Consider the following 13,340-nt stretch of genomic DNA (forward strand, 5'->3'; position numbering starts at 1 on the left):
AAAGACCAGGACAGGTGGAAAACACAGTGCTATGGGAGATCCAAGTCTGCTTGTGCATGCAGAAAAAGCCATGGGACACACATGTAGCAGGAGGGGGATGAATATAAATCACATATAGTGCCTAGCAGCAAAATTCAATATAATTATACTTGCTCATAGCAAATTGCACATCCCCCAATGGGCCTCATAAAGTCCATCTCACCAGACATATATCCATAATGAATAGCATAATGCAATGATGATATAAAGTGTTAAATTCTTACCTGGTAAGGATAAGAGGCAACCCGCCTGGTGTGTGTCCCCCCCGACGCGCGTTTCGGCGTGAAATGCCTTTCTCAAGGGGTGATAGGAAAGGGGAAGTGAGGGGATTAAAACCGCTATGTCCACCAATCACAAACAAGTGTACCACTCATGTGACTCATATGGCCAATCAAAACCGCGCAATGACGGCTATACAATTAAAGATCCTGGTTACTATGGGGATGTATATGTGCCTCAGTATATCCGCGTCATATCCAGGTCGCCTCTTGTGACGCATGTGCCACCGTGGCAACCAAAGACACCGAGCGGCGTTGGCGTCAGCTGACCAGTGACGTCACAGGAGGTGTGACTAATCGCCAGAAAAACAGAGACACCGAGAGCCGCCGGGCGCCGCGGAAGCTGCAGGGCACATGCGTAGCGCCGGTCGGCATGAGATGGCATAATGAATAATATTGGCTCAAAGCCGGGAAGGCAATTATTAGCAATGGATACTGAATAGACTACACATTAGATATATAAATGCAGGCGCTGCTTAATTTGAATAAAACAAAAATATCGCCGTATATCAATGGATATGGGTACGTCATCAGTGATGTTATGGATAAATCATACAAGGTGATAATATGAATACGACACTCAAAACAGAATAATAAAATGAAACCCTAAAAGATAAAGTCATTATGCTATTCAGGATGATAATGTGGATTTCTGATGAGATAAGATAAGATAAACACAGTTGTAGCTATATGTGCATATATACACTAAATTGGTGATGAATAATAGCTTAATATTTACTCAATTATTGAAGACTATATATGAAAATAGAATTGACTCAACAATAAATGCTATCATTTACCACCATAGGTATAATCATCATAATGTCATACACATACAATTCACATCTTCACGAATAACATAATATATCCTCAAATATGCAATAAGGTCTATTAATAAAATAGAAGTAGAATACAACTTGCATAGGATATCATACATTATAAGGTAATACAAGAAGGGTAACTCCCGCGACGTAACAAAAGTCTAGGGTCACATGACGTATCCCAATCCACCGACGGTCCATGCCACATAGAGTACACATATAATAATGGACAGAGCTAAATAAAAGAAATATATAAAATATTACAACAAAAATATAAAAACAAACGCATAACTGCAATGTAACAAGGAGACTATAGATGTCAAAGCCAGTGAAGATGTTATAAGAATGGAACAAAGCTATTTGATTCATTTAGGCCCTTAGGGTGAACAGTGTCTAGTGCCCAAATCCATCTTGTCTCACATTGAGACAATTTTTGGCTGATTTTTCCCCCACGGATATTTGGTTCAATGATATCGATACCTCTAACCTTGAGTAATGAGCCATCACATCCGTGGTGCAATTTAAAATGCCGGGGAAGTGTCCTAAGCGTGGTCGGATCATCATGGCCGGCTGCCGCCTGAATACCCAGGATGTGTTCACGGGTACGTACTTTTAATTGACGAGTCATCATACCTATGTAAATTAGATTACATGGACACAAAGCAAAATAAATCACATAACGTGAACTACAAGAGATGTAGAGATGTGTCCCCTGATGTCATATGTCCTGGTGCCACTAGAATTAAAAAAAGAATCAGTACGTTCAATATTTGGACAGGCGACACACCGGCATCTCTTGTACCTCACGTTATGTGATTTATTTTGCTTTGTGTCCATGTAATCTAATTTACATACAGTCATATGTAAAAGTTTGGGCACCCCTATTAATGTTAACCTTTTTTCTTTATAACAATTTTGGTTTTTGCAACAGGTATTTAAGTTTCATATATCTAATAACTGATGGACTCAGTTATATTTCTGGATTCAAATGAGGTTTATTGTACTAACAGAAAATGTGCAATCTGCATTTAAACAAAATTTGACCGGTGCAAAAGTATGGGCACCCTTATCATTTTCTTGATTTGAACACTCCTAATTACTTTTTACTGACTTCCTGAAGCACTAAATTGGTTTTGTAACCTCATTGAGCTTTGAACTTCATAGCCAGGTGTATCAAATCATGAGAAAAGGTATTTAAGGTGGCCACTTGCAAGTAGTTCTCCTATTAGATTCTCCTATGAAGAGTGGCATCATGGGCTCCTCAAAACAACTCTCAAATGATCTGAAAGCAAAGATTATTCAACATAGCTTTTCAGGGGAAGGATACAAAAAGTTGTCTCAGAGATTTAACCTGTCAGTTTCCAGTGTGAGGAACATAGTAAGGAAATGGAAGAACACAGGTACAGTTCTTGTTAAGCCCAGAAGTGGCAGGCCAAGAAAAATATCAGAAAGGCAGAGAAGAAGAATGCTGAGAACAGTCAAGGACAATCCACAGACCACCTCCAAAGACCTGCAGCATCATCTTGCTGCAGATGGTGTCACTGTGCATCGGTCAACAATACAGCGCATGCATAACGCCTTTTTGTATGACCAAACAACTCAATCTTTGTTTCTTAAGTCCACAGGACCTTCTTCCACAATGTAACTGGCTTTGCACAAGGAGAAGCTGCATGGGAGAGTGATGCGAAAGAAGCCGTTTCTGCAAGCACGCCACAAACAGAGTCGCCTGAGGTCTGCAAAAGCACATTTGGACAAGCCAGTTACATTGTGGAAGAAGGTCCTGTGGACTGATGAAACAAAGATTGAGTTGTTTGGTCATACAAAAAGGCGTTATGCATGCGCTGTATTGTTGACCGATGCACAGTGACACCATCTGCAGCAAGATGATGCTGCAGGTCTTTGGAGGTGGTCTGTGGATTGTCCTTGACTGTTCTCACCATTCTTCTTCTCTGCCTTTCTGATACTTTTCTTGGCCTGCCACTTCTGGGCTTAACAAGAACTGTACCTGTGTTCTTCCATTTCCTTACTATGTTCCTCACACTGGAAACTGACAGGTTAAATCTCTGAGACAACTTTTTGTATCCTTCCCCTGAAAAGCTATGTTGAATAATCTTTGTTTTCAGAGGATTTGAGAGTTGTTTTGAGGAGCCCATGATGCCACTCTTCATAGGAGAATCAAATAGGAGAACTACTTGCAAGTGGCCACCTTAAATACCTTTTCTCATGATTTGATACACCTGGCTATGAAGTTCAAAGCTCAATGAGGTTACAAAACCAATTTAGTGCTTCAGGAAGTCAGTAAAAAGTAGTTAGGAGTGTTCAACTCAAGAAAATGATAAGGGTGCCCATACTTTTGCACCGGTCAAATTTTGTTTAAATGCAGATTGCACATTTTCTGTTAGTACCATAAACCTCATTTGAATCCAGAAATATAACTGAGTCCATCAGTTATTAGATATATGAAACTGAAATACCTGTTGCAAAAACCAAAATTGTTATAAAGAAAAAAGGTTAACATTAACCCCTTCACCCCCAAGGGTGGTTTGCACGTTCATGACCAGGCCAATTTTTACAATTCTGACCACTGTACCTTTATGAGGTCATAACTCTGGAACGCTTCCATGGATCCCGGTGATTCTGACATTGTTTTCTCGTGACATATTGTACTTCATGTTAGTGGTAAAATCTCATTCAAATAACTTGCGTTTATTTGTGAAAAAAATGGAAATTTGGCAAAAATTTTGAAAATTTCGCAATTTTCCAACTTTGAATTTTTATGCCCTTAAATCACAGAGATACGGCACACAAAAAACTTGATAAGTAACATTTCCCACATGTTTACTTTACATCAGCACAATTTTGGAACCAAAATTTTTTTTTGTTAGGAAGTTATAAGGGTTAAAAGTTGACCAGCGATTTCTCATTTTTACAACACCATTTTATTTTTAGGACCACATCACAATTGAAGCCACTTTGAGGGGTCTATATGATAGAAAATACCCAAAAGTGACACCATTCTAAAAACTGAACCCCTTAAGGTGCTCAAAACCACATTCAAGATCAAGAAGTTTATTAACCCATTAGGTGCGTCACAGGAATTTTTTTGAATATTTAAAAAGAAATGAACATCTAACTTTTTTTCACAAAAAAAATACTTCAGGTTCAATTTTTTTTATTTTACCAAGGGTAACAGGAGAAATTGGACTGCAAAAGTTATTGTGCAATTTGTCCTGAGTACGCTGATACCTGATTTGTGGGGGGGAACGACTGTTTCGGCGCATGGCAGAGCTCAGAATGGAAGGAGCGCAGTTTGACTTTTTCAATGCAAAATTGGCTGGAATTCAGATCGGACGCCATGTCACGTTTGGAGAGTCCCTGATGTACCTAAACAGTGGAAACCCCCTACAAGTGACCCCATTTTGGAAACTAGACCCCCCAAGGAACTTATCTAGATATGTGGTGAGAACTTTGAACCCACAAGGGCTTTACAGAAGTTTATAACGTACAGCGGTACAATTAAAAAATCATATTTTTTCCACAAAAATGATCTTTTCACCCCAATTTTTATTTTCCCAAGGGTAACAGGACCCTAAAAGTTATTGTGCAATTTGTCCTGAGTACGCTGATACCCCACATGTGGGGGTAAACCACTATTTGGGCGCATGGCAGAGCTCGGAAGGGAAGCAGTGCCATTTGACGTTTTTGGCTGGAATTGAGATCGGACACCATGTCGCGTTTGGAAAACCCCTGATGTACCAAAACAGTGGAAATACCCCACAAATGACACCATTTTGGAAACTAGACCCCCTAAGGAACTTATCTAGATGTGTGGTGAGAACTTTGAACCCCCATGGGCTTCACAGAAGTTTATAACATAAAGCCATACAATTAAAAAATCATATTTTTTCCACAAAAATGATCTTTTCACCCTCAATTCTTATTTTTCCAAGGGTAACAGGACCCTAAAAGTTATTGTGCAATTTGTCCTGAGTACGCTGATACCCCACATATGGGGGTAAACCACTATTTGGGCGCATGGCAGAGCTCGGAAGGGAAGCAGCGCCATTTGACGTTTTTGGCTGGAATTGAGATCGGACACCATGTCGCGTTTGGAAAACCCCTGATGTACCAAAACAGTGGAAATCCCCCACAAATGACACCATTTTGGAAACTAGACCCCCTAAGGAACTTATCTAGATGTGTGGTGAGAACTTTGAACCCCCATGGGCTTCACAGAAGTTTATAACATAAAGCCATACAATTAAAAAATCATATTTTTTCCACAAAAATGATCTTTTCACCCTCAATTCTTATTTTTCCAAGGGTAACAGGACCGTAAAAGTTATTGTGCAATTTGTTCTTAGTACGCTGATACCCCACATGTGGGGGTAAACCACTATTTGGGCGCTTGGCAGAGCTCGGAAGGGAAGCAGCGCCATTTGACGTTTTTGGCTGGAATTGAGATCGGACACCATGTCGCGTTTGGAAAACTCCTGATGTACCAAAACAGTGGAAACCCCCCACAAATGACACCATTTTGGAAACTAGACCCCCTAAGGAACTTATCTAGATGTGTGGTGAGCACTTTGACCCCCCCAGTGCTTCACAGAAGTTTATAATGCCCGGGCGTGAAAATAAATAATTCGTATATTTTCCACAAACATGATCTTTTAGTCACCATTTTTTTATTTTCCCAAGGGTACAAGGAGAAATTGGACCCCAAAAGTTGTTGTCCAATTTGTCCTGAGTATGCTGATACCCCATATGTGGGAGAAAACTACTGTATGGGCACACGTCGGGGCTCGGAAGGGAAGTAGTGACGTTTTGGAATGCAGACTTTGATGGAATGGTCTGCGGGTGTCATGTTGCCTTTGGAGAGCCCCTAATGTACCTAAACAGTGGAAACCCCGAACAAATGACCCCATTTTGAAAACTAGACCCACTAAGGAACTTATCTAGATGTGAGGTGAGCACTTTGAACCCCCAAGGGCTTCACTGAAGTTTATAATGCCAGGGCATGAAAATAAAAAAATCGTATTTTTTCCAGAAACATGATCAATTAGTCCCCAATTTTTTCATTTTCCCAAGGGTAACAGGAGAAATTGGACCCCCAAAAGTTGTTGTCCAATTTGGCCTGAGTACGCTGACACTCCATATGTGGGAGAAAACTACTGTATGGACACACGTCGGGGCTCGGAAGGGAAGCAGTGACGTTTTGGAATGCAGACTTTGATGGAATGGTCTGCGGGTGTCATGTGCGTTTGGAGAGCCCCTGATGTACCTAAACTATTGAAACTCCCCACAAGTGACTCCATTTTGGACACTAGACCCCCCACGGAACTTATCTAGATGTGTGGTGAGCACTTTGAACCCCCAAGTGCTTCACAGAAGTTTATAACACTCGGACGTGAAAATAAAAAAATCATTTTTTTCCACAAAAATGATATTTTTGCCCCCAATTTTTTATTTTCCTAAGGGTAACAGGAGAAATTGGACCCCAAAAATTGTTTTGCAATTTGTCCTGAGTAGGCTGATACCCTACATGTGGGGGTAAAACACTGTTTGGGCGCATGGCAGAGCTTGGAAGGGAAGGAGCACCATTTGACTTTTTCAACTCAGAATTGGCTGGAATTGAGATCAGACGCCATGTTGCATTTGGAGAGCCCCTGATGTGCCCAAACAGTGGAAACCCCCAATTATAACTCCAACCCTAACCCCAACACACCCCTAACCCTAATCTGAGCCCTAACCCTAGCCCTAACCCTAGCCCTAACCCTAGCCCTAACCCTAAGGCTGTGTGCACACGCTGCGGATTTTGCTGCGGTTCCGCAGCGGTTTTGGCTGCTGCGGACCCGCAGCAGTTTCTGCTGCGGTGTACAGTACCATGATTCCCTATGGGAATCAAAAACCGCAGTGCAGACGGTGCGGAATTTTCCGTGCGGATTATCTGCGGTTTTCAATCCGCAGAAAGAATTGACATGTCAATTCTTTCTGCGGATTCTCCTGCGGTTTGCCATCTCCTCTATTGAGGAGATGAAGAACCGCAGGACAAAACCGCAGAGCAATCCGCAGGTAAAACCGCAGGTCTTTTGACCTGCGGTTTCACATGCGGATTTTACAAAATCCGCGCGGATGAATCCGCACCTAATCCGCAGCGTGTGCGCACAGCCTTACCCTAACGGGAAAATGGAGATAAATACTTTTTTTTTAGTTTTATTATTTTTCCCTAACTAAGGGGGTGATAACGGGGGGTTTGACTTACTATTTATGGAGGTTTTTATGTTTGGCGACTGTCACACGATAAAAGACGCTTTTTATTGTAAAATAGTTTTTGCATCACCACATTTTGAGAGCTATAATTTTTCCGTCTTTTGACCCACTGAGTCATGTGAGGTCTTATTTTTTGCGGGACGAGTTGACGTTTTTATTGGTACCATTTTCGGGCACGTGAAATTTTTTGATCGCTTTTTATTCCGATTTTTGGGACGCAGAATGAAGAAAAACCAGCGTTTCATGAATTTCTTTTGGGGGGGTGCGTTTACACCGTTCCGCGTGCGGTAAAATTGATAAAGCGGTTTTATTCTTCGGGTCAGTACGGTTACAGCGATACCTCATTTAGGTCGTTTTTTTATGTTTTTGTCGGTTTTATGCAATGAAAACTATTTTATATAAAAAATAATTATTTTTGCATCGCTTTATTCTGCGAGCTATAACTTTTTTATTTTTTCGCTGATGATGCTGTGTGGCAGCTCGTTTTTTGCGGGACAAGATGACGTTTTCAGCGGTACCATGGATATTTATATGCGTCTTTTTGATCGCGCGTTATTACACTTTTTGTTTGGCGGTATGATAATAAATCATTATTTTTTGCTTCGTTTTTTATTTTTATTTTTTAAGGGGTTCGCTAAAAGGGTTAACTAATGGGACAGTTTTATAGGGTCATTACGGACGCGGCGATACCTAATATGTGTACTTTTATTGTTTTTTTTTATTATTTCCAAAAAATGGATTTATTGAGGGAATATTTTTTTTTTTTTTTCTAATTTATTTGCCGATTTTTTTTTATTTATTTTTACATTTTTTTTTTACTTTATTACATAGTCCCAGGTGGGACATCACTGTCCTGTGACAGATCGCTGATCTGTCACATCACAGATCACTGCGACAGATCAGCAATCTGTCACAGGCATTGAAGAAGACTTCCTCTTGCCTGCGCTTTGCAGGCACTGAGGAAGCCAGCTTCCTCAGGTCCCCGAAGGTTCCCCGTCGTCATCTTGGATCCGGGGGCCTGGAGGATAGGAGCCCCCGGCAGCAGCGCTGCACATTGCGCTGCCGTGGGGGGCTCAGGGAAGCACGGAGGGAGCCCCCTCCCTCCCGATGCTTCCCTTTAACTCCCGGTACACCGCGATCATGTTTGATCGCAGTGTGCAAGGGGTTAACGTGTCAGGGGCGGTGTGATAATCAGCTGACACCCGGCCGCGATCAGCGGCGCTCACCACGTGGGCGCCGCTGATCGCGGTAGACGTACTATCCGGTCCACGGTCATACGGGCCCGGGTACCGTGGACGGGATAGTATGTCGCATGTCAGGAAGGGGTTAATAGGGGTGCCCAAACTTTTACATATGACTGTAGGTATGACGACTCGTCAATTAAAAGTACGTACCCGTGAACACATCCTGGGTATTCAGGCGGCAGCCGGCCATGATGATCCGACCACGCTTAGGACACTTCCCCGGCATTTTAAATTGCACCACGGGTGTGATGGCTCATTACTCAAGGTTAGAGGTATCGATATCATTGAACCAAATATCCGTGGGGGAAAAATCAGCCAAAAATTGTCTCAATGTGAGACAAGATGGATTTGGGCACTAGACACTGTTCACCCTAAGGGCCTAAATGAATCAAATAGCTTTGTTCCATTCTTATAACATCTTCACTGGCTTTGACATCTATAGTCTCCTTGTTACATTGCAGTTATGCGTTTGTTTTTATATTTTTGTTGTAATATTTTATATATGTCTTTTATTTAGCTCTGTCCATTATTATATGTGTACTCTATGTGGCATGGACCGTCGGTGGATTGGGATACGTCATGTGACCCTAGACTTTTGTTACGTCGCGGGAGTTACCCTTCTTGTATTACCTTATAATGTATGATATCCTATGCAAGTTGTATTCTACTTCTATTTTATTAATAGACCTTATTGCATATTTGAGGATATATTATGTTATTCGTGAAGATGTGAATTGTATGTGTATGACATTATGATGATTATACCTATGGTGGTAAATGATAGCATTTATTGTTGAGTCAATTCTATTTTCATATATAGTCTTCAATAATTGAGTAAATATTAAGCTATTATTCATCACCAATTTAGTGTATATATGCACATATAGCTACAACTGTGTTTATCTTATCTTATCTCATCAGAAATCCACATTATTATCCTGAATAGCATAATGACTTTATCTTTTAGGGTTTCATTTTATTATTCTGTTTTGAGTGTCGTATTCATATTATCACCTTGTATGATTTATCCATAACATCACTGATGACGTACCCATATCCATTGATATACGGCGATATTTTTGTTTTATTCAAATTAGGCAGCGCCTGCATTTATATATCTAATGTGTAGTCTATTCACTATCCATTGCTAATAATTGCCTTCCCGGCTTTGAGCCAATATTATTCATTATGCCATCTCATGCCGACCGGCGCTACGCATGTGCCCTGCAGCTTCCGCGGCGCCCGGCGGCTCTCGGTGTCTCTGTTGATCTGGCGATTAGTCACACCTCCTGTGTCGCCACTGGTCAGCTGACGCCGACGCCGCTCGGTGTCTTTGGTTGCCACGGTGGCACATGCGTCACAAGAGGCGGCCTGGATATGACACGGATATACTGAGGCACATATACATCCCCATAGTAACCGGGATCTTTAATTGTATAGCCGTCATTGAGCGGTTTTGATTGGCCATATGAGTCACGAGTGGTACACTTGTTTGTGATTGGTGGACATAGCGGTTTTAATCCCCTCACTTCCCCTTTCCTACCACCCCTTGAGAAAGGCATTTCACGCCGAAACGCGCGTCGGGGGGGACACACACCAGGCGGGTTGCCTCTTATCCTTACCAGGTAAGAATTTAACACTTTATATCATCATTGCATTATGCTATTCATTATGGATATATGTCTGGTGAGGTGGACTTTATGAGGCCCATTGGGGGATGTGCAATTTGCTATGAGCAAGTATAATTATATTGAATTTTGCTGCTAGGCACTATATGTGATTTATATTCATCCCCCTCCTGCTACATGTGTGTCCCATGGCTTTTTCTGCATGCACAAGCAGACTTGGATCTCCCATAGCACTGTGTTTTCCACCTGTCCTGGTCTTTTTGATTGTCTAGTAAAATATATTTTGTATTAGTATATATTTTTTGTGAGATTTTTTGGTCGTTTGTTTTCTCCATATATCTAGTTTCAAGTACGACTTTCTCATTATTGTCCTATTCTATATATATCTCTTTGCTCCAGTTATATAATGCCACCAAGTGGTTTTATTCAATTCTAGCTGCACATATTGGAGCAAGAGATTTTATCTATGAAGTGTATATGGTACAAAGGGCGACCATGTAGGAACCTAGCTGGCCTAGCAGGGAAGCAAAGTGATAATCAGGCATCTCCCCTAGCAGGAAGCAGCCTGATATACTGCAGGTCAGGAAAGACTTCCGAGTCATTTAGAATAAGAGGCCAGAGACATGCGCGGCCACGGCCTAAACAGAGGACAGAGAGCACATGAGTCACCGGATCCAGAGACCGACCGTGAAACCAGAAGCGAGGACACCGAGTGGCACGCCTCTCGTCCAGAGACCTGCCAGGATGCCGAAGTGAGGTGAGTAAGTCGAGGCGGCGCAGCCCGGGGTGTAAGACCTATATATTTAGGCCACAGACAACAAGCAGTTTTTTCCTCGGAGTCGGCAGCTGAACACGTTCCTCATAGACTCATCTTCCATAACGCTAATTCTCCTCTCATTTACCGACACTGGAATCGGCATTAGCAATACTGCAGGAGATATTCATTACACGCGACATGAGGAATAACTCCTTCATGATGAGGACGACATCTTTATCTTCTACTACGGCTCTAGAAACAGATTTGGCCAAAGTCATAGAATCGTAGAGTTGGAAGGGACCTCCTGGGCCATCTGGTCCAACCCCCTGCTCAAAGCAGGATTCGCTAAATCATCCCAGTCAGATGTTTGTCCAGTCTCTGTTTGAAGACTTCCATTGAAGGAGAACTCACCACTTCTCGTGGCAGCTTGTTCCACTCATTGATCACTCTGTCAAAAAGTTTTTTCTAATATCTCATCTGTGTCTCCTCCCATTCAGTTTCATCCCATTACTTCTAGTCTTTCCTTGTGCAAATGTGAATAAAGTTGATCCTTCTAAAATGTGACAGCCCTTTAGATATTTGTAGACAGCAATTAAGTCTCCTCTCAGTCTTCTCTTTTGCAAACTAAACATTCCCAAATCCTGCAACCTTTCCTCATAAGACAGGGTTTGCAGACCGGTCACCATTCTGGTCGCTCTTTTCTGAACTTGCTCCAGTTTGTTGATGTCTTTTTTAAAATGTGGTGCCCAAAACTGGACACAATATTCCTGATGAGGTCTGACCAAAGAGGAGTAGAGGGAAGTAATGACTTCATTGGATCTAGACTGTATGCTTCTGTTAATACATCCTAGAATTGCATTTGCCTTTTTTGCTGCTGCATCACACTGTTGACTCATATTTAGTCTGTGATCTATTAGTATACCCAAGTCTTTTTCACATGTGCTGTTGCTTAGCCCTATTCCTCCCAATCTGTATATGCTTTTTTCATTTTTATTGCCCAGATGTGGCACTTTGCATTTTTCCCTGTTAAAAACCATTCTGTTAGTTGCTGCCCACTTCTCCAGTTTATTTATATCTTTTTGAATCCTCTCTCTCTCTTCTCTAGTATTAGCTATCCCTCCTAGCTTTGTGTCATCAGCAAATTTAATCAGTTTACCCTCAATTCCTTCATCTAAATCGTTGATAAAGATGTTGAACAATACAGGGCCCAGGACAGAGCCCTGTGGTATCCCACTTGAGACGTTCTTCCAACTGGATGTGCAACCATTTACGACCACTCTTTGGGTCCGATCACTAAGCCAGTTATGAATCCACCTAACAGTTGCCTTGTCCATTCCATACTTAGTCATTTTTTCAATAAGGATTGTGTGAGATACTTTGTCAAATGCTTTGCTGAAGTCAAGATATACTATATCTACAGCATTTCCTTGATCCACCCAATCAGTGATTCCATCATAGAAGGAAATTAAGTTAGTCTGACATGACTTATTAGTTACAAACCCATGCTGACTCTGTTAAATCACTTCATTCTTATCCAGGTACTGACATACATGTTGTTTAATAATTTGTTCAAAGATCTTTCCTGGTATAGAAGTCAGACTCACCAGCCTATAGTTGCCTGGGTCCACCTTCTTCCCCTTTTTGAAGATAGGAACAACATTTGCTCTTCTCCAGTCTTCTGGGACTTCTCCTGTTCTCCAAGAATTTTCAAAGATTATGGAGAGGGGTTCCAAAATTTCTTCTGCTATCTCCTTCAGTACTCTGGGGTGTAATTCATCTGGACCTGGAGACTTGAATTCATTTAGGTTAGCTAAGTGTTTCCTCACTATCTTTCTGTTTATAGATATCCTAGATTCTTCTATTCCCTTAATAGGACATTGAAGAACAGTTGATGTTACATTTCCTTTCTGAGAGAAAACAGATGCAAAATAGGAATTTAAAAGTTCGGCCTTCTCAACATCCTGTCTTACCATTTCATCATTTTCATCCCGTAACAATCCTATAGCATCTTTGACTTTTCTTTTACTTTTGACATATCCCCAAAATCCTTTATTATTGCTTTTGACATCTCTTGCAATCCTCAATTCATTGTCAGCTTTAAATAATCTGATTTGTGCCCTGCAGGTTCTGCAGACAGCATTATATTCTTCTTTAGATATGCCTCCCTCTTTCCATTTTATAAACATTTTTTTCTTCCTTTTTAGCATGTGCTTAAGTTCTGTGTTCATCCATCCTTTCCTTAAATGCTTCCTATTCTTCCCTCTTTTCGGAATTGTTAACAATTGTGCTTTGATAATTTCATT

General features: G+C 41.3%; 1 protein-coding gene across 1 annotated transcript in view; it reads right to left on the reverse strand.

Moving 5' to 3' along the window:
* Nucleotides 1-13,340, reverse strand: part of LOC141082411 (uncharacterized) — a 51,201-nt gene that overhangs the window by 1,324 nt on the left and 36,537 nt on the right. The window contains exons 3-4 of the mRNA XM_073566351.1: nt 1,626-1,747; nt 1,253-1,373 (exon numbers count right to left, since the gene is read on the reverse strand). Coding sequence (XP_073422452.1) covers nt 1,253-1,373; nt 1,626-1,747 — 243 coding nt within the window. The remainder of the gene's footprint in view (nt 1-1,252; nt 1,374-1,625; nt 1,748-13,340) is intronic.

This window comes from Dendrobates tinctorius, unplaced genomic scaffold, assembly GCF_039654945.1.
Source record: "Dendrobates tinctorius isolate UK_male_01 unplaced genomic scaffold, ASM3965494v1 ptg000017l, whole genome shotgun sequence".
Taxonomy (NCBI): Eukaryota; Metazoa; Chordata; class Amphibia; order Anura; family Dendrobatidae; genus Dendrobates; species Dendrobates tinctorius.